The sequence below is a fragment of the Onychostoma macrolepis genome, chromosome 02, assembly GCF_012432095.1.
Source record: "Onychostoma macrolepis isolate SWU-2019 chromosome 02, ASM1243209v1, whole genome shotgun sequence".
NCBI lineage: Eukaryota > Metazoa > Chordata > Actinopteri > Cypriniformes > Cyprinidae > Onychostoma > Onychostoma macrolepis.
In genome coordinates, this window is record NC_081156.1 from 24,267,019 (window position 1) to 24,292,115 (window position 25,097).

Consider the following 25,097-nt stretch of genomic DNA (forward strand, 5'->3'; position numbering starts at 1 on the left):
TCAGTAATAATTGTATTGCATGTTTGGATCTTTTAGCCCCCACAAATAAAACTACAGAGCTTTGATCACAAAACTAAGCATTTAAAAATCATCTTACGAAGACGTATTATTGGGACATATAGAGGCCTCTGAATAAAAAGTGACTTTTTTCACTTAAGCTTCATATTCATCTATATGAGCAATAAAAGTATGATGTATCAAATATGACATTTAACAAAAATATGCAAAAGTCAATTTTTTAAACCATTTTTCTGACTATTATTTCATATTTCAATCTTTACAGGGTTAATAATGTAAAGAACCTATTTAAAGCAATGGAACGGAACCATAATGCCAATAAATATATATATATATATTTTAAGCGTGTAAAGCTTAGTGCTGAAAGTGCCATATAGCACACAATTTCTTCAATGAACCTGACTCTTGTGTCTGCCCTTCTATTTAAAACTCTTCTGAGAACCAAGAGAATAATGTATCTTACAAATAAGTATGGCTTCAAAAGATGTGAAATCACAAAGATGAGTTGTATCAACCAGTTTTATGATACTTGTATCCTTTAATTTAGGAGCCTAACATTACCCATCCCCATTCATTATACAGAAAAAAAAAAAAAAAAAAAACATTCTTCAAAGTTTCTCCTGCTGTGTTCCACAGAGGAAAGAAAATCATTGTGGAACATGATGGTGAGTAAATGATGCTGGAATATTCAACTATTCCTTACATAAACAGAGAAAGTTGTATAGTAATCTATGATAAAGATCTAGTAATCTATGATAAAGATCGTGGGTCGGTGCAGAGCTGTGGAACTGTCATATACTCCACCCACACCTTCACCTTGCATGCTGTAGCCTGCAGGTTAGAAAAAAAGAACCTTGTACTTTCATTAACGGAAAAAGACATGGAGAAATTGGTGTTGAAATATTAGGGAGGAGGGAGGAGGAAGGATGGGGGGTGGAGTAAATATGAACATGAATATGAATCTAGTTGTTTAGTGACAGGAAGAAGTAGTTGGACATTTATAAGTGTGCTTGACTGCTATAGTATATACAATAGAGATTTTCTGTGAGATCACAGAAAAAAACAAGAACTTACGAAATTTTGAAGAAACTATTTTCAAGTTTATCTGAGACAGTGGAAAGAAAAGGAGAGACCAACTCGAAGACCACACAACCTAACCAGCTCCATCTGGTCACTTCAAGGGGAACACAGTTCAGCCATTCGGATCTAATCAAGTGTATTGGTGAGTTACAAGAAACACTCTTTGATTTTGTTCTTTTTTTGTTCCTTTACTTGTCTCTTTCATCATTTCCCAGTTGTCTAATTTTAATAAACCCATCCTTACAGAAATACATGACAGTCTTTCCACTTATTTCTCGTAATCAGCCCATCTTTCCATCTCCCACTCTCTGTTGATGCAACTGTGCCCAGTTTCTCAGTTTCAAACAACTTTGAGGCTCTGAGGCTGGCATTGTGCGTAATCAGGGATGTCTTTTGTGACAGCATTGCAGACTGGACAATCTTATATTCTTGCACTATACTGATTACAATTCTGATTCACTACAACCTTTATCTGTTTATCATACTTTATCTGTTTCTTTAAATTCTTTGCTTTATTTGTGTTCTTTTAACTTGACTTCAGTGTTTAATGTTTAATCTTTAATATGGTCTTTTTCTTGACAATTGCTGTGATAAAATAAACTGATAGGGACCAGTTCTCACTATTAATTAGTTGCTTATTAGCATGCTTATTATCAACATATTGGCTGTTTATTAGCACTTATAAAGCACAAATTCTGCATGACCATATTCTAGATCCCTAATTCACCTAAACTTAACAACTAACTTACTAACTATTAATAAGCAGCAGTTTAGGAGTTTATTGAGGCAAAAGTCCTAGTTAATGGTTTGTTAATGGCGAGAAATGGACTTTAAAATAAAGTGTGACAATAAAAAAAAAAAGTAAAATTTGAAGTAAAATTAGTTTTTTTCCAGATGAGGATGAGTGTGAGGATGTGATCCGTGATATTACAGCAGCAGTGGCATTCCTAGTAGTTGAGCTCAAGATCACTCGCAAGTTGTAGCATGTTGTTTTTCTTTTTCTTTTTTTTTCAGTGATGGCAGATTACCGGTGAAATATTTACATGGTTGCTGAGAGCCCATCCTTGATACTGGCTCACACTTTATTTGCCTCTGAAGGAAATATTATAAAAGGAAAGTTCACTGTAAAAATAATTTTTCAAAGTTGTTATATTATTGGAGTATGTTTTACAAGAAAATAATATTTTAGTCTTCATGTCAGTACTTTGACAAAATTTCATGTTTAATTTAATGTTACTCACCGTTTCTTTGTAATTATTTGTGAAATTTACTATCAATTTCTGCTATTTCCCTATTTACTTTCAGTGAAAAGTTACAAAAAATTAACAGATGACATGACTTCCCTACCGAAAAATTAAATTAAATTAAATAATTCATTCATTGATTTATTCATTCATCCATCCATTCGGGGGTTAGGGATATAAAAGCATTTTACATCAGCTTCAAATAACGTTGCTTTCTGATTCCACCAGTTTTTCTGACGCCTTCCTGATGGGATCAGATAACGAGACCAGCTCCTTTGGGAACTTGACAAACAACATTGTGAGTAACAATATCTCTGTTACCTTTGGGGCCCTCATCCTCAGCATCGTCTTCCTCCTGGGTGTTCCTGGCAACCTCTTCATTATCTGGAGCATCCTGGCATGTGCCCGCAAACGCTCCGTCACTACCCTATTCATCCTCAACCTGGCTTGTGCAGACAGTTGTCTGATGTGTCTGACGATTTTCTTTATAATATACCTAGCAAAGCAGAACTGGATATTTGGAACTGTCATGTGCAAGCTGCTTTTTTACTTGTGCAATACAAACATGTATGCTTCTATTATGATCATTACGCTGATGAGTCTACACAGACTAGTGGCAGTGATGTGGCCCACATACTTGACTGCCTGCACTCGTAGACGGACAGTGTTACTTGTGCTCGGGGGCCTGTGGATTGTCGTATTTCTTTTGGCACTTCCTGCTTTAATATTCAGACGAACAGAAAAGAATTACAATGGGAAGGAACGCACTGTGTGTGCAACTCATCACGATTATCCACAGCAAGTGAGTGTCTTTGCTCCACTAATACTTGAGAGTATCACTATATCAAACTACTCACCATTATTATACTTCATATCTCTCATATCATACCACAGACTTGCCCTTGTTTCATATAATCCAGCTTTAAAAAAAAAAAAAATCAAGGTATAAACTATTTAGGTATTTTAAAAATGTATATATTTTTATTAATCATTTCAATTCCAATTTCCAGTTTAAATGTAATTATTATTTTTATTAATAGCATATTGTTTTATTAAACAATACACAGTTTTATTGCTTTCACTTATTAATATATTGACAGCCCCAGTTTCTGTTATTAAAAATATCATAATTAAATACTTAAGTAATAATTATAGCTTATATAAGGGGACTTTGAATATTGTGCTGGACAACTGTGGGCCTTTAAGTCAAAAAGGCTGAGATCCACTAATATAAACACAGTTGGCACCAACTTGTGTTCAGTTATCAATTATATTGAAAACGGCCTCAGAGGACTTCATTATTAATATTACTGTACAGGGGTGTCCAAACTCAGTCCTAGAGGGCCACTGTCCTGCAGAGTTGAAACTCTGTCCTATACTCTGCAGGACAGTGGCCATCCAGGAGCAGGAATGGACATCCCTGCTGTACTATAATATTCAACAATAGGCTATTACTATAACAATACAAACCCCTTTGGGAAATCAAACTGTTTATTTTCTGATAATGAACTGCTGACTGTGCTTATCCCTTACACAATTCCATAATTCATACATAACTGTCTTTTATGAACAGGGAGTATTTCAATACACACTTGAAACAGTGGTGGGCTTCCTGGTGCCTTATGTGATCATAGTCAGCAGTTACGTGTGTATTCTTCGCCGCCTCAGACAGACCATGTTCAAGAGAAGGATACGAAGTGAGAACCTTATTCAAGCCATTATTGTGACGTTCTGCATTTTTTGGCTTCCTTACCACTGTATTAATATAGTGCAAGTAAGTTTCTCTCAATCTCTCTTTTTGGTAATCTTTTTCCAAATCTTCCTAAGCAAAATTTATGAATTATCATTTGACTTCTGATCAGGTGGCAGCAGCTCTTACATCAGATGGATTACTCAAAAAGCAGTGAGTTGAAGATTTTAAAGTATGGTCCACAGATATTTCACCAAATGTCAACAGGACCATAGTGACCACCTTCTCTGTCTATCCCCAGACTGGATAACATCTGGCAGTTCAGCCGTGCTGTTACGTCCGCTCTGGCTTTTATCAGCAGTTGTGCCAATCCTGTCCTCTACGCCTTTGCTGGACGCTCATACATCAAAGCTGATGGCCTGGCATTCATGGCCAGACTCTTTGAGGGCACGGTCCTGGACTATGGTGCACGGAGAAACCGTCAGAACAGAGATGTCATCAGGCTCTAAACCTCATTGGAGTGCAGACACAAAAATTAATCTTGGACAATAAATTGTATAGTTTTGCATTGGTTTGTATATTGTGACTGATACTGTAGACAACAGGTCAACAATTTAATCTAAAGGGAAATCAGCCTAAAGATCTAGTGTTTTTAAATTTGATTTAAGTTTATAAACTTAGTCATTGGAATAACCAAATCTAGACTTATGTTGTGTGTATATATAAAATCTTCAACGTCGTTTGCACCGCACTCCTCCGCTACTTGATTTTGTTTTGGTGCGTCAATCTGTTGAGTTACGTTGTAGAAGAATTAATGATCTGCACTCACGAGAACAATCTCTTTCATTTTACAATCACTACCATTAGGGAATAGATAAACGTTTCGGCTACAAAGCCTTCCTCAGTATGTGTCCTCATATACTGAGGAAGGCTTGGTAGCCCGAAACATGGCTTTATAAATTTTAAAAATAATTTAAATAAAAAATAAATAAATTAAAAAAGTCAATGTGTCTAAAGCTACTAAAGTACTTTGATCACACACAAAAGTACTTAATACCTAATCTATTTTTATAGCTGACTTTAAGTCATCGCTAGCACACAATCCACACCATGAATCAGCCATGTATTTTAAAATGAGAATTTATTGCAGCAGTTTCAAATTACATCAGTGACAGTATATTGCTGGCATCTTTCAGAGTTCCAAGATGGACAGCAATCATAGACATACACCCTACTACAAATTACAATTATATACTTTAGTTTTCTGTAAAATAATTAGGCTTTAGCTCCAGTAAAACAAAGGTCAGTGGAGTTCATTCAAATCCATAGAAGTCAGTCTGGTCACATGAAGTAAATACCTAAAAGGAAAATAGGATCAATACAGTCCACAGACATTAAATAAGGAGTGGTGTTACTGCCTTTACAGTCTAAATTTACTTGGCATCAGAATGAAACAATGCCTACCTTATTCAATGCATTCCTGCTTTCAGTAACTAAGGTACCTGCAGAATAATAGTGAAGAGGTTAGAACAAACATAGTAAACTGGGGTTCGTTTTCACCTCTGAGCACTTTATTAAATCAGAGCATGTTAATAATCACTGACTATCAGAAACACGGACTCACATGCAACTCATCACTTCAGCAAAAGACATTGGCTTGAAAGAGACACATGAGATTTGCACTCACCTCATATCCATAAATGCATGTCCCTGTAAAAAGTAAACATCGCATATTACAAAAAAATCCGATGGAAAATAAAACAGCTTTATTCCTTTGAAACGCACAAATACTACCTTATTCAGCGCTTTCAAAAAATTGAGGTTCCTGCAAAACATTAGTGAACATGTTAGAACGTTTAGACTGGGGTCGTTTTTCACCTCTGAGCACTTTTTTTTTTTTTAAGTCAGAGCACGATAATAATCACTGGCTATCAGAAACACGGACTATCATGCAATTCATCACCTTGGCGGGAGACATTTGCTCACACCAGGTACAAGAGATTTGAACTCACCTCATGTCCATAAAAGTGGATTCCTGCAAACAAACAAATGCTGCATATTAGAAAGAATTCCAAGTGAAACCAAAACATCTCATCGCTGCATTCCGCAACTTTAACCAGTCAGTGCAGTAGGTTTGTAATCATCAGATTCAGGTGAAACACGGACTGCAAAATCATCATGTCTGGGCTGAGCAGCGGCGGACTCGATGCAGGCTAAAACTCAACAGTAGCGATACAGTCGGGTTTATAACACGAGGCATCTGGATGTAGTTAGCAAAGCAGATGCACCTGCCAATTCGGCAAGTAACAAAACTTCAATTAAATCACACATTAGCTTTCGGTATTCCTGTGAAATATGAATAAAAAGGATGAACTTACAGAATACAATCCAACTGGTCCATCACATCGATCTCCTTTCGATTTCATTTATATTTTACAAACGGTCAAAAAAAAAAAAGGAAGCGAGAGAGAGCAGCAGGCTAAATGCTTAAGTTTACAATACATGTAGGCTAAAACGATATAAATAGGCAATTAAATTAGTGTTTAAGTATTAACAGAATAAAAAAAAAAGGGCATTCAAACCCACTATTTCGATGGCTACACACAATTGTCGCTACTTCATTGAACGTCGCCAGCAGAAAGGATGTTAATCTGGCAAAAGGTCGTATTTATCTCCTAATCAACCACGTGTTTCTACAGGAAAAAAGCGCTTCCGGTTGCGGCACCCCTACCCCCACAAATTATTATTAACTGGATCAAAGTGAACTCATTAAATTAAGTCATACTTATGTGTGGAAAAGCTTTGATTAATTCTTATATTGTATTAACTGTCAGCAGATCTAGCATGGCGCATTTAATAGGCATTATGAATGTCCAATAAATTACAATAGTTGTCTTAAAAGAGTATTATTAGAAACAGTGTATGTTAATAGAGTGTACATGAGTTACCATGTCATATTTGTAGTATCATATTACTAATTGCTACGTAATAGCATTGATACATTTAAACGGTCAAGCACAATAATGCTGATAGTTGAAATAAAGTAACCTGCCGCCCTTATCAACATGGCTGCGGTTGCGTACCAGTTTGTGTCGGTCACGCGGTAAACATACGACACTCTCATTAGTTTAACCTTTGAAGGCAGAGAGATGTAAAAGAAGTGGATTTCTGCAAGTTGTTGGGATAAACGGACTGTACTTTAGAAGCACGATGAGAGTTGTAATAGGTATATCAGTTATATTCATTTTCGCATTGTCGCTGCATGATAGCGTAAGAAAATAGCTAATTTTGAATGCCAGTGTGTAACACTTAGTGCCTCTTGCGATATAAACATAGCTCTGTTATATTAAAATATGTAGTCAATGTATTAAAATACCCTGTCACCTTTGAACGCATGAGATCTTGTTCTTATAGCATGACTGGCTTCATTTATCAGTTACAGTATAAATGAGAATTTAATTTTGCTTGAGGTGATCTGTTTCGTAAGTGCTTCAACAGCGCATGCGAGTCTACGCGTGCGTGGGATGGTTGCAAACACAATAATTATGTAAAAATATAATTACGTAAAAAATGTAATGATTTGATCCAAATTGCTGTACAGTATGGGAGAAGACATCTACACTCCATATTCTAGTTGCTATATACTGTAAATACAGTAGGAAAATAACTACTTAATGTATTAATGTAACTACAGTAGGATAATAGCCCCAACCGACCCCTTTTATGTTTTACCACACTGGCTATATTTGATTGTAACATTAATAAAGCGTTATTTATTTTTTTATCTTTTTCACTCTCATCAGGTGGAGGATCAGGGTTTGTGGGTCGTGAGCTGACACGTTTGTTGAAAAGCAAAGGTCATGAAATCACATTTATATCCAGGCAGCCTGGCCCAGGAAAAATAACATGGGTATGGTTTAACTTACATTTAAGATATGCTCTAAAGTCGACTTTATTTGGTTAATCTATATTTACTTTTAAGTTAATACCTTGATATTAACCTGATTACAATGTTATTCAGTATTATAGCAATAATAATGAATTGCTTTGTAATGCCCAACTCTGGAGTCATTCATGTGTCATGTTAAAATACCTCTTAAAGGTAAAGTTAAATCTAATTGTTGCATTTTGGTAAGTTTGACTGAAGTTTACCTGTCCTAACAGGCTGATGTAGAGTCACGAGGCCTCCCGCCGTGTGAGGGCGCTGTGAATCTAGCAGGGGAGAATATTATGAATCCTTTAAGATGGTAAGGATTTTGTTCATAGTGACAATGTAAATAAGTAATTGCATCAAAATAATGAGTTCTTCTTTTTAATATGGTTATGTTAATTTAATTTTAATGTTTTCTCTAGGTGGAATGAAAGTTACAAAAAGGATCTGGTCTCCAGCCGAGTAAACACGACCAGAATTCTTGCCCAAGCTATTGCTGCTTCACCTACTCCACCACATTCATGGGTGCTTGTTACAGGAGTAGGTAAATAACAGGTGTTTTAATAATAAACACATCTGTCTCCATCTATGTTCTTGTCTCCTCTATACTGATTTGATCAGTTAAGGGGAAAAAGTCAATTAGACAGAATAATCTACAGTTCTTTTTTATAATGTAATTCTTAAGGCAGACTTTACATGCAGCTTTTCTCTGATTTTGTCTTCAGCATGTTATAAACCTAGTCTTCAAACCCAGTACACTGAGGAGAGCGAATGGACACCATTTGACTTCCTGTCTCGTTTGGTGAAAGAGTGGGAGGCGGCAGGGCAACTTCCTGAAAACAGCGCTAAGAAAACAAGACGAGTGATCATCAGACCAGGTGAATCTTCTAAACAAATGTCTCACCAGAGTGCTAGATCTCACCTGCAATGTAACAAAATAAAATGTATTAAATTACATTTTAAAATTTGTTAAAATAGAATAAAAAAAAAGATTGTAGTAATATTTTACTGTATTTTTGATCAAATAAATGCAGCCTTTGCGAGCGTAAGAGACTCAAAAACAGAGATAAATCTTACAAACCTTTGTTACAGTAGTGTAATTATGTACTTTCTTCCACTCACCCTCAGGTGCAGTGTTAGGGCGTGACGGTGGGGCCATGAAACAGATGTTGATTCCCTTCTGGCTTGGCCTTGGTGGGACGCTTGGCTCAGGACGACAGCCCTTCCCTTGGATCCATGTGTCAGACCTTGCTGGCATCATCGCCCATGCCTTGGAGCCCAAAGAAGAGCCATCCACAGAGCCAGATGTATTTAATGGAGTTGCGCCTGCACTGAATACCAATTTTGAATTCACCAAGGAATTGGGCAAGACTCTAAAAAGACCTACTATCTTCCCCGTGCCTGGCTTTTTCTTGGATGTCTTCCTCGGTTCTGAGAGAGCTGTCATCCTCACACAAGGCCAGAAAGTGGTGCCCAAGAAAACTCTTGAGTCTGGATTTGAGTTTCAATACCCAGATCTTACCTCTGCTTTAAAAGAAATTGTTGGACATTAGTAATCAGTCAAAACAGAGAAGAGACCTGAGGAGAGTGTGTTTTTTTTTTTTTTTTTTAAGCAGACAAGTGCAATATATTTCTTATAATATATCATATTAAATTTAAATTAAGCATATAAAAAATAAAGCTTGTTTGTACTTGCTTGATTTAATGTAGATACAAAATACACATTGTTCTCAGCTGCTTTGTCTGTCCCCCTTAAGAATGAATCATATCTGTTTGTATGTACAAAATGAGCACTTCATTTGTAAATAAATGTTTATATGAAAATGATTGAGTCCAGCTGTGGTATCTGTGGTATATTCCATCATTATATAATCACAGCAGATGTTATGTCTCTTATGGTTTTGAGTGGCTATATTTGGCTCATCAGTCTGATCCATGGGGTCATCCTCTACATGGAACATTTACATATTTTTCTTCAAACACTACTTTTAGAACAAATGCACATCAACACATGATAAAATCTATATATGGACACAATTCACTACATCAACTGTTTAATGTTAGATGTACTCAATAAGCTTCTTAAATGGTGTATTACATTACTGACTGCTTTAAAACTATAGAAATATGACCAAAATAATAATAAAAACTTGCTAACCTTAAAATGAATCGTGTTTATATATAGCACAAAAGTAAAACTTGGAGCTGGTAGTGGAAAGTTTTACTATACAAAATCCTATGAAAATACTAAAAATACTAGTGGCACGTTGCCTTTTCTGATGGTGTATTTTAAATGTACAGCTTCTCTTATTTTTAGTTTATTCCAAAAGGTGTATGTATTATTTTAAATCATTTTTTAAAATGCAAGAAATTTGGTTTGCAAAGAGTCAGTTTCTGCTTGTTTCAATAGTATTTTCTTAATAAAATAGATAATTACATGATGTAATGTTTTTTATATTTCAATATAAATCTGCATACAGCTTTCTCTTTGAATTTATATACATGATGTATGTTTAGAAAAAAAACGGTTCAATGATACGTCATGCATCAACTACCCAATCACTGCGAACTCATTTACATATACACCACCCTTAACATTCGGCTTGAGAATAGCGTGCAATATTTTAACTAAAAACCAAACAATTTTCTGGGAAACAAGCTGACCTGTAATGTTTTACAAAAATATATTTTATAAATGTTTTACCTTTTGCCGCCCTATATGACTCACCGTCATTGTAAAGAGTAGCACAGTCGCGAGGCTAAATACGAGGCACAGCCTACGTCACACTCCGGAGCGGAAGGAAGCTTACTGTAGAGGTCACGTGCTGAGTGCTCGTCACTCCACCAATCACCTCGGGGAAGGTCTGAGACAAGAGCCAATAGCTGTCCTCGCAGGACATCATCTGAACAGATGAGCGAGCGCACAGGAAACATGGGTCCGCGCGCGGTGTTCTCGCACAAGACGTTGATTCCTGCGCGGTTTCAGCAGATCAACTGATGCGATCCCCGCCGACTTGGAAACGCTCGCGGCTGGCGAATGAGTTCAATGTGTGAGCTAGTACAAGATACTAGAACCCAATTCAGACTACTCTCCCTCCGCTCTTTTGCTCTTTTGAGAAATTCGTTTGTTAATTGAGAAATGAGAAATACATTGGTTAAAATAAACTAAGATTAATAAATTATGTATGTTGATGTATGTATTGTTATGATAGGACAATATTTGGCTGAGATACAACTATTTGAAAATCTGGAATCTGAGGATGCAAAAAAAATCAAAATATTGAGAACATCACCTTTAAAGTTGTCCAAATGAAGTTCTTAGCAATGCATGATACTAATCTTCATTGAACATGATCTTTACTTAATATCCTAATGATTTTTGGCATAAAATAAACCGGTAATTTTGACCCATACAATATATTGTTGGCTATTGCTACAAATATACCTGTGCAACTTATGACTGGTTTTGTGGTCCAGGGTCACATATGATGTTTGTCCTATTTAGAACTATATTAACCTTAACCAGATTTTGATTTTGGGCTTTGATATTGGTGAATAAAAAGCATTGGGCTCAGTGAAATAACAAAACACAATCAGGTTGCATAGATGAACTATTGCATTTGGAAATAAACATTACAAAAATCCAACTGTTATCCACAAACACTGCATTAATAGATTAGCATAGTAGGTTTCATTGCGTCTTATCATTTTTAGTGTCGTCGTCTTCTGCATGAAACATTGGCAGCAGGTCACCCCACTCACTACTACGAGCACATCTGTACATGTCCCTGTTAAAATAGACGATGAAAATTATTATTAAAAAGAAGTCATTCACTGAAAATGCAAGCTGAGATCCAATAAATGAAAGCATTACATACTTTCCATGACAACGGGCTGTTACAGCAAGCTGTTTGAGTTCTCCATTGGCGCAACACAGCTGACACTGAACATGTCTGGGTCGGCGACGGACGTGTGAGATCAGTCTGGCCATGTCCCAGTGCTCAGTCTTCTGAGGCTTTTCCTCATCGGACCTGGATATAATCAGGTAACTGAACTTCTCCTGCTGCCTTTCTTGGCTCTGTAATGATTGGATCATGAGAAGAGAAATATAAAACATGATGGACCGTCATGAACAGAACTGAAAACATTCAATATAAATGTCACAATTCAAAAGTCAACTGTTTGAACACTTGTTGTGAACTTACCCTAGATAAGGGCAGAGAATAGTAGAACTGGGAGAAGTTACAAGGTACTACATGTTGCTTGATCAACTTGGGACAAGGCAGCTCGTGAGTGCACTGTCCAAAATGAAACCGAGCAAAAGATCATGTCAGTATAAGACATGAAAAACAGATCATGAGTATCAAATAAATGTTAAAAAATTTAACGCACTGGGGCAAATACAGATGGTCTCCTCAAGTCATGTTTTACCTCCTCTTCTCTCTATAGTGATAGAGCAAGAGTTTGTGAGAAATTTCTGAAAGGTGTTCTACCACCACCACTTCAAACAGTCATGTTAGCAATATTTGAGCAAAACAATCTCAGATCAAACCTTTAGTATAGTGTCTCTGGCCTCCATAAGCATTTGATGGCCATCCTTGGTTCCATTCTCCACCAATACCTTTACAAAGTACCAAGAGCTGCATTAGGAAACAGTAATTCTACAAGAGAGTAGTGTAATTTTAGTATTATTTATAAATTATTATAGTATTTTCAATATTTAAATGAGCTTTTATTTACATATTTTCAGTTACCATTTTAGTTTTAGTAATTTTATGTGCATTTGTTATTTTATTTTATTTAGCTTTTTATTTTTAGTATTTCAACTTAAACTTTTAATTCAGTTAGTTGTCAAGACAACACTTCTAATTTTGGTTTATGTTTGAGTATTTCATTTAATACTTATGTTATTTTCACCTAATACTTATATTTTATTAGACTTGAGCTTTATTTTTAAAAGCAGTTTTAGTTAAAGGGATAGTTCATCCAAAATGTTTGTTATAATTTACTAACCATTAAGTTGTTCCAAACCTGCATACATTTCTTTCTTCAGCTGAACTCAAAAGAAGACATTTTGAACAAACAGTTGATGGCAGCCATTGATGTCCATAGTATTTTTTTTTTCCATACCTTGAAATCCAATGGCTACCAACAAGTGTTTGGTTACAACATTCTTCAAAATATCTTCTTTTGTGTTCAACAGAAATAAAGAAACTTGGAACAGCTTGAGGGTTGAGTAAACAATTACAAAATTAAATTTTTTGGGGTGAACTATCCCTTTAACACTAACAACACAGCAATTTATTTTTAAGATCACAATCCTATAATTTAAAATATTAGTTTAATCATTAATAAATCAAGCATCATCACTCACAAGGTAGGAGTTGGTTTTTCTCCAAAGTGTGAAAATAACGTTCACCCGCTCGTCCAGAGTGGCCAGTTCTGACAAAGAGAAAGCGGCTATCACAAGGTCAAACTGCACCTGCAGAAAAAAAAACTTTTGTTGTATTCAGTTTTGTAAAAGCAGTGTATAATTTGGGCAAATAAAAGTTAAGTAAGGCAGCTGAAGATACCTTAGGAGAAACAGGGAGGAACTGACGGAAATATACTTGTTTGATCACTGGATTATCAACCTCATTGCCCCCTGTTTGGTACAAATGAACATTTTTGTCTGTAGATCTATTTGCATAACATTGAGCTCATGAATTCTACTGAATGTTCTTACCGCTAAGAAGCTGTTCTGCCAAGGTGTTCATGTCTCCAGAGCTGTCTACACAAACATACTCTTTCAGAGAGTCTCCCCAGAGTGTGTGTGATGCCCTGAGAATCAAATATAGTATAAATTCACTAATCTTGAAACATGCAAGTTTAATTAATAACATTAAAAATATCAGTCAGCATCCTCATATTTATAAGCAAATGTGTGTTCTTTTCATTTTAAAATGCTAAAAATATTTCCGTATTTTATACTCACCAAGTACCTGTTCCAAGTCCTGATCCAAAGTCCAGGAGAGAATATGGCACAAACACAGGATCTCTTTTCTTAATCTATAATATACATTAGAAAGACAACATATGTTTATGAAAACATATACCTGTTGAAAAAAACAGCATATACTGGTTAGGTAAGTTTTAAAGCATGGTAGCTGGTTTGAGCTGGTTCTTAGTTGGTCTGAGCTGGTTTAAGCTGGTCATGTGCTGGTCCTAAGCAACTAGCTCCTGCTCAGGACCAGCTTAAACCAGCTCAAACCAGCTGCCATGCTTCAAAACATACCTAACCGGCATATGCAGTTTTTGTCAACAGGGTAGAGATAGTAAGAGAGAGAGAGAGAGAAATGATTGTTAAAGTGTGTAAAATACCTCATTTAATGCTCTGAGGACAGCAGCATAACCACCTGCGAGCCTAGCAGCCATATACACCAACCCAAGATCTTCATCGTACCTTGAAACATGCCAGCACAGCAGAGAAATCAAAGTTGAGTTATCCAGTAATACACACAATACCTCACAGCCTCAATCTATTAAAAATGTTTCAAATCGATTATGCATTTGTACCTTAGGGGAGTCCTGTGGTATGTTGTTCTTTTCAGTTCAGATAATACTCTCTTTCTTATTTGAGCCTCTAGCTTGTGGTCAATGCCATCTAAAGGAAACATTTAATCGCTGTTTTATTTTCAGTCTTCAGTGCACAGTCACTGTGGTTGATCTCTTTATAACATCTCTCCTGCATCTTTAACCCACCTGTATGGATATCCCTCACTTGCTCCAAGAATTTATTCTCAAGAAGGACGGCTTTCTCCCTAAGTTGAGAGGTTTCTGTCGCCCGTTTCCTGCTCCAAAGGAAGTTGGACAGCTTATGTGCCTTTTCACTCAGACTTTTTACATCTGCCCCTACATATCAAATAAAGGCATTTCAGAACACAGACTGATTTGAATGCTTTAAACTGGTGGATCAATGTTTACTCACTTTTTAAGATGGATTGTGCTGCTACCTGCAGTTGCTCCGGCAGATGCACTGTTTTGAGGTTTATCACACCTGGGTGCTTTCTATGAGGAGCACCTTTCAAAAAGTCATCCTGTTCCAGATGTGCTGCAGAACTCTGACACTTTAAAAACAGTAAGACAGAATGTAAATTCTACAATTACTCAAGTCAACATACAAACAACATTTGCGACCAATTTTACTTCCATAAATGTGACATATTTATGACTGAAATGGAAAAAAATAGATTTTTTTATTGCCAATTGATTGGATGGTATTTATATTGCAGGTGATTGGAGGGCAGTTTTATTTTAGTATCACTGATAAGTTATTAAAATTTTCCATTATTTTCCATTTTCACTTTAATTTCAGTTTTAGTTATTTAGAGTTAGAGTACAAAATTTCATTGAGAACTAAATTTCCTTGGCAACTAGCTGAAATAAAATAAGGTTGACCTATGAGTCTCTGACCAACTAAACTGGGTGCTTCCCAGTCAATGGGCATTTATTAATGGCCTTATCCAAATGTATAAAAAAATCACGCAAGTCCACCCCTAACCCCATCCCCAAAAACCTAGCCAGTGGGTGAGAGCAAATCGGATAAAGCAGTTGAAAATGCCCACAGATTAGGGAATGCCCTTATTTTTTATGAATGTAAATAGAGTCCTGCAGCACTCTATAAGGTCAATTTTGATTTCATGTAGAGATATTTAAATAAAAGTGTCAGAGACTATCCAACTGTGATACTGATGAATTAAAATATTCACTATTAATAAATAATAAACTGTATTTAAATACTGAATAAACAGTATATTTAAAAAAAAACTAAAAAAAAAAAAGTTTAGCCAATCACTGCGCAGCAATTAACATGTTCTTGTTCTCTGATTATTTGACTGTTGAACTCATTTATACAACATATATCTGTATTTATACAATATATATTTGTACTTCTTTTAGTAGGACAAAGAAGGAATTAAAAAAAAAATTAACAAATGTAACAAATTATTATATCCCTCACCGTCGTCTAAACGAATAGCTTGGTTTGAGCGGTATATAGTGTATGACACTTAACCATTGAAATCGTAGCGGCAGGAAGCTTACTGTAGAGGTCACCAACGGAGTGCTAATCACTCGACCAATCACCTCGGGGAAGGTCTGAGACAAGAGCCAATCGCTGTCCTCGCAGGACATCATCTGAACAGATGAGCGAGCGCACAGGAAACATGGGTCCGCGCGCGGTGTTCTCGCACAAGACGTTGATTCCTGCGCGGTTTCAGCAGATCAACTGATGCGATCCCCGCCGACTTGGAAACGCTCGCGGCTGGCGAATGAGTTCAATGTGTGAGCTAGTACAAGATACTAGAACCCAATTCAGACTACTCTCCCTCCGCTCTTTTGCGTTAATATCTTTAGAATTTAGTAAATAAGACATATCATATCATATTGACAAGACAGATATACTCACCCGTTGCGCGTCTTTTAAAAATAAAGCCACATGGCATCTTGTACATTTAACATACATTCGGCTGCCTAGTAAATACATGTTTATTCACGATTATCAAAACCAACAAAAAATTAGATACTTGGTTAAATTAACATTGGTTACAGTCACTATGTATGTATCGGTCACTGTATGGTCGCATGCTCATGTGGTCTTCGGCAATACGACTTCAAAACAAGTCCGTCTAGAAACAATCTCAAGGCTCAGTTCGTTCCCAGACAAGGTCTGGCTAATTACTTTTCGCGCCATTCAGTGCACCGAAGTAGAGATATTAAATCTTAGGTAGGTGCTGAAAACCATTTAAATCATGTGATTATTTACATTTTAATGTATATTATGTTGTAACATTTCTCTGAAGTTGTTTTGACTTAATATCCATGGTTATGGGATGATGAGGAGGAGGAAGTAGATAGAAACTCAAATGGTACGAGCCACCGTATAAGTTATTCCATCACCGCGTTTCTGTATAACTCAGTTTATGTAATATTCAACGTTACGTAATACGTAAACCATCGGTACGGGAAACGTTTCCTCTCATTTCAGCTGTTCTATGGAAAGCATGCGACGAACAAGGAGTTGCCGGGGCAAGTCTGTGGCAGATTCAGGGAGTGGAGCTTCAGAGGCGAAGACAAGTATGAATTCACTTTCAGTGAACATGCCAAAACAACTCGAAGTTTCATAACCAGCATTTAAAGTATGTTAGTCAAGCACTGAAAACTGACCACACAAGTGCTTCTTCAAGTAAATATGTGTAACTCCACAGCCACACCAATTTGATCTCTAAATCACTTTGATTGTATAGGTGTGACACTTTTTAGTTTTAGATATGCATATTTCACATAATGACCACTGAATATTTTATTCTTTTCAGTTTGGCAGTGGAAGGAGGACGATGGTGAGTGGGAACCGTATCCTCCAGAGGTCTGTGTCCAGCTGGATACAGCAAAGCAGGCCGGTGAAAAGTCAGTGTCACTGGCGATCGGACCTGGTTATGTAGTGGATCTTGCGAAAATGACTCAGACTAATACTGTCACCAAGCATAAACGAAAAATACGCCTTCAGAAAGTGAAATCGGGTATGTCTGTTTGTATCTGTGTCTGATGTTGCATCAGAATCTGTCACACAATCTAATACCTGCTTATTTATTGCATTGCAGAAGATGCGAATGAAGGGAATGCTTTGAATGACAAAAATGGAGCTGCAGATGTTGTTCAGGTTAAAGAAGAGAAAGAGGAGGAAGAGGAGCAACCGGTTTCCAAGAAGAGACGCAATGAAGGGAGGAGTCAGAGAGGGAACAAAGCCAAGCCCGTTGTAAAAGAGGAGAGTGAAGGTGATGCTTCTTTGGTAGATGAACTTCCTTTGACTTTTCTTTTTGTCTGATATTACCAATCCCTCTTAGTTTTCAACCCCTCTCCTTCAATCACCTGTCAGATTGAGACCACTTTCCACAATCCATTCAATTTCCATTGGACAAAATTTGTCCTGTCCAACATTTAAAAAAAATATATATATATTGTTTGAATATCTTTAACTCTCTAATGCATCACATTATATTACATAAGTTTTAGATTGACTTTAACTGTTGTTTTGTTTTTCCCCTCGTGTTCTGAAGAAGAGGTTGTGAAGACGGTCATTATGAAAGGAAAAGCCCCGGTTGATCCGGAATGCAAGGCTAAAATTGGAAAGGTAATTACCTTAAATGCATTATAGATTCATGTGAAATGAAATTACTGTACAGTATTTGACTATTGTGTAATCACATTTAAAAACTTAAGAATATAGACTTTGTTTACTTCAATGCATTCTTCTCATTAGATTTGTTTTCTTTGGTTATTCACAGGCCCACATCTACAGCGAGGGGGCTGATGTATATGATATAATGCTGAATCAGGTAATTATTGAAGATATTACCTTACTGTTCAAAAGTTTGGGGTCGATAAGATTTTCTTTGTGTAATCTCTTATGCTTACCAAGGTTGCATTTATTTGATCAAAAATAAAAACAGTAATATTGTGAAATATAATTTAAAAGTAATTATCTTCTGATAGCAAAACTAAATTTTCATGTGATCCTTCAGAAATCATTCTAATATGCTGATTTGGTGCTTAAGAAGCATTTCTTATTAGTAACAATGTTGAAAACAGTTGCTTAATATTTTGTATACAAAATAGAAAGTTCAAAAGAACAGCATTTATTTGAAATAGAAATCTGAAAATTAAACTTAAACTGTAAATTCTGATCAGTGTAATGCATCCTTGCTGAATAAAAGTCTTTCTTTCTTTGAATAAAAATGTCTTTCTTTAAAAAAAAAACACATTGACCCTAAATTTGTGAATGTTTGTGTATATGAAAACAATGTGCAACATATGACATTGTGTGATATCCCTTTCTTCTTCTTTTAACTGTTACAGACTAATCTTCAGTTCAACAATAATAAATATTACCTGATTCAGCTTCTTCAGGATGACAATGGAAAAGCCTACAGCGTTTGGATGAGGTGGGGACGAGGTATGTACTGAAACAATTCAGATGGTCTTCACCAGGCTGGCCTTTATTATCATGACTCTTTATCATCCATGCTCTTGTTGTTTTTTTTCTCTTCAGTGGGTAAAGTAGGACAGAACAGCTTGGTTAACTGTGGGGGGAATCTTGCTCAGGCCAAAGACACTTTCAAAAAGAAGTAATTTATTTTTTAAAATTAATCAATGTTATTTACTAATATAAGATATAAGAAAGATTTTGCTTATAATCTGCTTATATACAGATTCTTTGACAAGACCAAGAATGATTGGGAGCATCGAGCTAATTTTGAGAAAGTTGCAGGAAAATATGACATGGTATTTGTAGACTACAGCACTGAAGACAAGGTAAAAAGACCTCAATACCACATGATCCATTGCTCTGCATTACATTTGTTTCATTCCTCATTATAGTTATATATAGATCTAATTTTTCCCCTCATCAGGAGAAGGACAAGGCTGTAGTATCCTCTCCTCCTGAAATGAAGCCCTGCCAACTGAACAGCAAGGTCCAGTCTCTCCTAGAGCTTATATGTGACCTGAAAGCCATGGAAGAGTGTGTGCTAGAAATGAAGTTTGACATCAAAAAAGCCCCACTCGGTGAGTGTGTGAGCATTTGTGTACCAAACCGATGGAATGAATCTTGTATATTCTTAGTGTTGATGAATGTATTCAAACTAAACAGCACAAACATTTCTATATGATAAAATTGCAAATGAAAACCATTAATTTATTTAATTTTTTTGCTAAAGGAAAACTAACAACAGAGCAAATTCGAGCAGGCTATGCCTCTTTGAAGAGGATTGAGGAGTGTTTAAAGAAAAAGAAGAGTAATAAGGAACTCTTGGATGCATGTAACCAGTTTTACACTCGTATCCCCCATGACTTTGGGTAAGTTACACTACCATTCAAAGGCTTGGGGTCAATTAAATAAAATAATTAATTAATACTTTTATTTAGCAAGGATATTGCTAAATAAATTCAATTGACATCAATTTTATGCACAAAATGAGCTCATTTCAAATTTGAAGCCTGCTACAGGTCTCAAAATAGTTGGGACGGGGGCATGTTTACCATGGTGTAGCATCTCCTCTTCTTTTCAAAACAGCTTGAAGATGTCTGGGCATCGAGCTTATGAGTTTCGGGAGTTTTGGTGTTGGAATTTGGTCCCATTCTTGCCTGATATAGGTTTCCAGCTGCTGAAGAGTTTGTGGTCGTCTTTGACGTATTTTTCGTTTAATGATGCGCCAAATGTTCTCTATAGGTGAAAGATCTGGACTGCAGGCAGGCCAATTCAGCACCCGGACTCTTCTATACGAAGCCATGCTGTTGTAATAGCTGCAGTATGTGGTTTTGCATTGTCCTGCTGAAATGCACGTCATCTGGAGGGGAGCATATGTTGCTCTAAAACCTTTATATACCTTTCAGCATGCATAGTGCCTTCCAAAATATGCAAGCTGCCCATACCGTATGCACTTATGCACCCCCATACCATCAGAGATGCTGGCTTTTAAACTGAACGCTGATGACACGCTGGAAGTTCTCCCTCCTCTTTAGCCAAAGGACACGGCGTCCGTGATTTCCAACAAGAATGTCAAATTTGAACTCGTCTGACCATAGAACACTTTTCCACTCTGAAACAGTCCATTTTAAATGAGCCTTTGCCCACAGGACACGACGGCGCTTCTAGACCATGTTCACATATGGCTTCCTTTTTGCATGATAGAGCTTTAGTTGGCATCTGCCGATGGCACGGCGGATTGTGTTTACCAACAGTGGTTTCTGGAAGTATTCCTGGGCCCATTTAGTAATGTCAATGACAGAATCATGCCGATAAGTGTCTTGCATTGTCGTCTGAGGGCCCGAAGACCACAGGCATCCAACAAAGGTCTTCGGCCTTGTCCCTTACACACAGAGATTTCTCCAGTTTCTCTGAAACTTTTGATGATGTTATGCACTGTAGATGATGAGATATGCAAAGCCTTTGCAATTTGATGCTGTTTTTAAAGTATTGCACAATCTTTTTACGCACTCTTTCACGATTAGAGAGACTCTGCCTCTCTAAGACATCCCTTTTATAGCTAATCATGTTACAGATCTGATGTCAATTAACTTAATTAGTTGTTAGATGTTCTCCCAGCTTAATCTTTTCAAAATTTCTTTCTTTTTCAGCGCTTTGTTGTCCCTGTGCCAACTTTTTTGAGACCTGTAGCAGGCATCAAATTTGAAATTAGCTCATTTAGTGGATAAAAGTGTAAAATTTCTCTGTTTAAGCATTTGTTATGTTCTATTGTGAATAAAATACTGGCTCATGTGATTTGAAAGTCTTCTAGTTTTCATTTTATTCAAATTAAAAACCGTCCCAACATTCCCAGAATTCGGGTTGTATATGTGTTTATGTTGTTCCTGACTACTTGATGTTCATTCAGGTTGCGGACACCCCCCATAATACGCACAGAGGATGAGCTAAAGGAGAAAATTGCTTTGCTTGAGGTGCGACATTGTAATTGCTGTTTAATATTGCTGATGTTGAATGGCTAGAATTGATTGACAGTTTATATTTCACTGCATTTTCATAGAGTTCTATGTTTATAGTCATGTTTTTTTGTCTTTTAGGCTTTAAGTGACATCCAGATAGCTGTGAAAATGGTTCAGTCTAGTGTTCAGAACGATGAGCATCCTTTGGACGGACAGTATCGTTCTCTACAATGTCGACTGCAGCCACTGGATTCTAACAGCAATGAATACAAGGTACAGTATGGGACTTAGCTCTTTTATGGCTGAAGTACAATATAATATTAATAGTAGAATTTTGGATGATGGATGTTAAAAACCTAACTAGTCTGTTTAAATATGCAGTTTTAGACACAAACAGTCTGTCTTTGTGAAGGTTATAGAGAAATATCTTCAGTCCACTCATGCACCCACCCATTCTGACTACACAATGACCATTCTGGACATCTTTGCTGTGGAGAAAGAAGGCGAGGACGACAACTTTTGCTCTGAGATAGAAAACAAGTACCAAACCACCTTCCTCAGTTTTACTTTATTACTTATGTTATGCTCTATGTAAACAGGAACTCCCTTAAATTCTGGTCTAGTGTGTGCCTCATCTGATTTCACAGAATTACAGCAATCATATTTCAGATAGTACAAGTTGTTTTTGTTGTTGTGGATACTAGAATGCTCCTGTGGCATGGTTCCCGTCTGTCGAACTGGGTGGGGATCCTGAGTCAGGGGCTGCGAGTGGCCCCTCCAGAGGCTCCAGTGACCGGATACATGGTGAGACGCAGAGATCATACAAAACTGAATCATACAAATAATATCAATATAATATTGGCTGCCACCATTACTACATTCTTTGTAAAAGCAATGGACTACAACAATTCAAACCAATATACTTTAACTTTTCCTCCCCCTCAAGTTTGGTAAGGGGATCTACTTTGCAGACATGTCATCTAAAAGTGCCAATTACTGCTTTGCCAATCAGAAGAACGACCAAGGACTCTTGTTGCTGAGCGAGGTTGGTTTTTTGTATCTAAACATCAAAAGATCTGCTCCCACTTCCAGAATATTTTTGTGGAAACATAAAAAAGTTGGATACGTAGAAAAGGACAGCATTTATTTAGGGAGTATATTTGAGTAAAAACTACTACAGTGATGTAACACTTATTTTTAAAGAAATAAAAGCTAAACTAATTACAATCTACTGATTACAGGAAAAAGTAATTTCAATATTGTGTTCACAGGTTGCCCTTGGGAATAGTAATGAAATTTTGGATGCAGATTACAATGCTGACCAACTGCCTTCTGGGAAACATAGCACAAAAGGCCTGGGGCAAACTGGGCCTGACCCAAACAACTATGTTGCATTGTGAGATTGCGTTTCGATTTTCTTTTTAAGTGCTGTAAGTCATAAGTGCTGTACTGAATAATTTTTTCTCATTCTCTCTCAGGGATGGTGTGACTGTACCCATGGGGCCCTCTGTGAAGACCGGGGTGGGGCAGAAGGGAGGTTACTCCCTCCTTTATAATGAGTACATTGTTTATAACCCTGCTCAGATACAGATGAAGTATCTCCTTCGAGTTAAGTTCAACTTTTCTTCGCTGTGGTGAGGCAGTCGGGATTCTTTACATTTAGAACAGTTTTTACAGATGAAGGACCTACACTATAGTTATACAGTATGTAGCTCATGTGTTCATGAATTGAAATAGATTTAAACATTTTTCTGTAAATATCTGTTGTAACTTCAATAGCTATCTGAAGTTGAGTCATTTCCGTTGACATAAATGGAATATTGCTATTATTAATCAAAATAAAATATTACATTTTCTACTGTTATACTGTGTTATATATGGTTTTGTTTACGTTTTTCTCAATCTGTGAAATACAAACAGAATCTGTTAGTTTGGTAGAATGTATATGACTATTACACTGAAGCATAAATGAATAGCAGTACATCAAAATTAATACAAGGGGGAATGAGTGTAAGATGATAAATTCAATATTTGCATTATTACTGTAGAAATACACCATGACTAAAAAGTCATGTTTTGTGTGAGAGTATATTAATGGGCCTCATGAGTATTGAGACTATTTCTGTGTAAATATCACTTTCAGTTTAATTTGCATGTCAATGGTTGTATGAGCACTTTACACAAAATTGTGTTCTGCTACATGACTATATTATATATATGTCTATGCATAAACATTGCTTTAGATCATGGAGTCCAGCCCAAATCATAATTATGTAGAGAAATATCAAAATGATGTCCACATAAATGAACAGCATTTATTTGGGGGATATATGAGTAAAAACTGCTAGTTTAAAAATAGTGATAATTATTATTATAAAAGCTAGAAATGATTAAAAGCTACTCTAGCATTGGAGTAGTTCAAACCAAAGCATTTGATTTAGAAAATAAGTGTATTACATTGAAGCAAATGTCAGCAATTTGTTGCCTGTACATTTAAGCACCAGAATGCACCATTTAATATGGAAATACTGGGTCTTGATCTAATTAATATTGCATCAGATGTTATCACTGTGTTTGTGGAGTTCACTTAGATGTTAGATTAAACAGATCTAAATGTCTTCATGAATGAATGTTTTTGTTTCACGCAGGCTGAGGTTGGTTTTATTCTCTGACTACATGGTAATGTGTAGACATCATCTAACCATATCTACATTATTGTAAACACTTGCCAGTGTTCAAAAAGGTTCACATGGCTAAATGTATTCCTGCAGGACTGTTTGAATGACACATGAATCCAACACCCAGAAAAAAACAAAACCCAGGTTGGTCTCGAAAAACTGGTTGAAGTACAGCTTCAAAGACGATGTAGTTTACTTTAAGGTTAGGTATAATTCTCCCTAAAGGAATGTCATTTCAAACTTGTATGAACACAAAAAAAAAGACTTTTGAAGCGAAGCGTTCACGAAGCCTATATCTGCTCGAACTACGCCATCTTTTTCTCAAGATCTCCATTAAAACAGTTCAAAAGTAAAGTTAATCTGCAGTGAAGGGCTATTTAAAGTGAAATGCACCTAAATAGAGACAGTTTACATGTTACTTGGACATTCTTTAATTGAGCCACAATACAATGTAACTTCGAATGGCCTTACTTCCCTTTCTTACCTTGAAATATCAGTTTCAATATAATTCTGATGGTACACTGACTTCTATTAAGTCAAATGGCTTCTCTTTCTTTACCTCGTTCCAATGTTGTTGTTTTTTGAGCGGGTAAAAATTCAAGTCTATAACTGCCACAGCGAATAGCACTCACTTAAATGTAGGGGCTCCAAAGCAGCACAAATCACAAAACTACATACTGTTGCTTTAACGCAAACATTTGTCCAGGTATTATAGAATTAGTTGTTTTAATGCAGGTCGTGTCTATACAACAACAGTGTACTGTGACCATACCTGTCAAGGTCCAAAAGGACAAAAACACAGTAATAATTTTATGTTGGTATATGCTGTCCTCTTTGTTGTCCTATTTAGAGCTTGACATACATGATCACAATGAACTGTAAGTGTCATTGAATTGAAAGTTATTGTGTTAAGATTCTTTAGAATATTCCTTTTGTGTTCACTGGAAGAAATAAACGCAGAGATTTTGAATGACACG

At 36.4% G+C, this 25,097-nt stretch overlaps 4 protein-coding genes across 8 annotated transcripts; 3 read left to right on the top strand and 1 right to left on the bottom strand.

The window, feature by feature from the left end:
* The first annotated feature begins 976 nt into the window (after positions 1-976).
* ltb4r2b (leukotriene B4 receptor 2b) lies at positions 977-4,783 on the top strand. 2 transcript variants are annotated; one of them, XM_058763860.1, is made up of 5 exons: positions 977-1,240; positions 2,113-3,144; positions 3,916-4,116; positions 4,205-4,245; positions 4,334-4,783. In XM_058763860.1, the coding sequence occupies exons 2-5, from the start codon at positions 2,590-2,592 to the stop codon at positions 4,539-4,541; spliced, it is 1,005 nt and encodes a 334-aa protein (XP_058619843.1). In that variant the 5' UTR covers positions 977-1,240; positions 2,113-2,589; the 3' UTR covers positions 4,542-4,783. The 2 variants fall into 2 exon arrangements, with proteins under 2 accessions (XP_058619843.1, XP_058619851.1); XM_058763868.1 differs by having other exon boundaries at positions 2,571-3,144.
* Positions 4,784-7,097: 2,314 nt separating this feature from the next.
* On the top strand, positions 7,098-9,768 carry sdr39u1 (short chain dehydrogenase/reductase family 39U, member 1). The gene is made up of 6 exons (XM_058763882.1): positions 7,098-7,258; positions 7,836-7,942; positions 8,197-8,279; positions 8,386-8,507; positions 8,689-8,841; positions 9,092-9,768. Exons 1-6 carry the CDS (start codon positions 7,243-7,245, stop codon positions 9,514-9,516), a joined length of 906 nt encoding a protein of 301 aa, XP_058619865.1. The 5' UTR covers positions 7,098-7,242; the 3' UTR covers positions 9,517-9,768.
* A 1,816-nt stretch (positions 9,769-11,584) lies between these two features.
* mettl17 (methyltransferase like 17) lies at positions 11,585-16,550 on the bottom strand. The gene is made up of 14 exons (XM_058763093.1): positions 16,410-16,550; positions 14,931-15,069; positions 14,705-14,854; positions 14,519-14,606; positions 14,324-14,405; positions 13,938-14,011; positions 13,689-13,783; positions 13,537-13,607; positions 13,338-13,445; positions 12,516-12,584; positions 12,356-12,406; positions 12,169-12,261; positions 11,842-12,041; positions 11,585-11,751 (listed from the first exon to the last, which is right to left on the bottom strand). Exons 1-14 carry the CDS (start codon positions 16,485-16,487, stop codon positions 11,655-11,657), a joined length of 1,395 nt encoding a protein of 464 aa, XP_058619076.1. The 5' UTR covers positions 16,488-16,550; the 3' UTR covers positions 11,585-11,654.
* Positions 16,018-23,305, top strand: parp2 (poly (ADP-ribose) polymerase 2). Of its 4 annotated transcripts, XM_058763078.1 has the most exons (19): positions 16,651-16,727; positions 16,804-16,869; positions 16,989-17,077; positions 17,317-17,520; positions 17,602-17,775; positions 18,058-18,131; positions 18,286-18,336; positions 18,857-18,953; positions 19,050-19,125; positions 19,210-19,312; positions 19,411-19,564; positions 19,717-19,855; positions 21,394-21,457; positions 21,581-21,715; positions 21,855-21,982; positions 22,147-22,246; positions 22,389-22,487; positions 22,714-22,838; positions 22,921-23,305. In XM_058763078.1, exons 3-19 carry the CDS (start codon positions 16,996-16,998, stop codon positions 23,078-23,080), a joined length of 1,965 nt encoding a protein of 654 aa, XP_058619061.1. In that variant the 5' UTR covers positions 16,651-16,727; positions 16,804-16,869; positions 16,989-16,995; the 3' UTR covers positions 23,081-23,305. The 4 variants fall into 4 exon arrangements, with proteins under 4 accessions (XP_058619045.1, XP_058619035.1, XP_058619061.1 ...); XM_058763062.1 differs by lacking the exons at positions 16,651-16,727; positions 16,804-16,869 and adding an exon at positions 16,018-16,285; XM_058763052.1 differs by lacking the exon at positions 16,804-16,869 and having other exon boundaries at positions 16,558-16,727.
* The last annotated feature ends 1,792 nt before the right edge of the window (positions 23,306-25,097 follow it).

Coding starts and splice junctions, on each gene's coding strand:
- ltb4r2b (XM_058763860.1), top strand. CDS start 2,590: ATGGGATCAGATAACGAGACCAGCTCCTTTGGGAACTTGACAAACAAC. Junction 3,145..3,915: donor ATCACGATTATCCACAGCAA/GTGAGTGTCTTT, acceptor TTTTATGAACAG/GGAGTATTTCAATACACACT. Junction 4,246..4,333: donor GATGGATTACTCAAAAAGCA/GTGAGTTGAAGA, acceptor GTCTATCCCCAG/ACTGGATAACATCTGGCAGT.
- sdr39u1 (XM_058763882.1), top strand. Junction 7,943..8,196: donor GCCCAGGAAAAATAACATGG/GTATGGTTTAAC, acceptor CTGTCCTAACAG/GCTGATGTAGAGTCACGAGG. Junction 8,842..9,091: donor ACGAGTGATCATCAGACCAG/GTGAATCTTCTA, acceptor ACTCACCCTCAG/GTGCAGTGTTAGGGCGTGAC.
- mettl17 (XM_058763093.1), bottom strand. CDS start 16,487: ATGTATTTACTAGGCAGCCGAATGTATGTTAAATGTACAAGATGCCAT. Junction 12,262..12,355: donor GACCATCTGTATTTGCCCCA/GTGCGTTAAATT, acceptor CATTTTGGACAG/TGCACTCACGAGCTGCCTTG. Junction 11,752..11,841: donor ACAGCCCGTTGTCATGGAAA/GTATGTAATGCT, acceptor CTATTTTAACAG/GGACATGTACAGATGTGCTC.
- parp2 (XM_058763052.1), top strand. CDS start 16,558: ATGTATGTATCGGTCACTGTATGGTCGCATGCTCATGTGGTCTTCGGC. Junction 17,078..17,316: donor AGCTTCAGAGGCGAAGACAA/GTATGAATTCAC, acceptor TATTCTTTTCAG/TTTGGCAGTGGAAGGAGGAC. Junction 22,488..22,713: donor GACTCTTGTTGCTGAGCGAG/GTTGGTTTTTTG, acceptor TTGTGTTCACAG/GTTGCCCTTGGGAATAGTAA.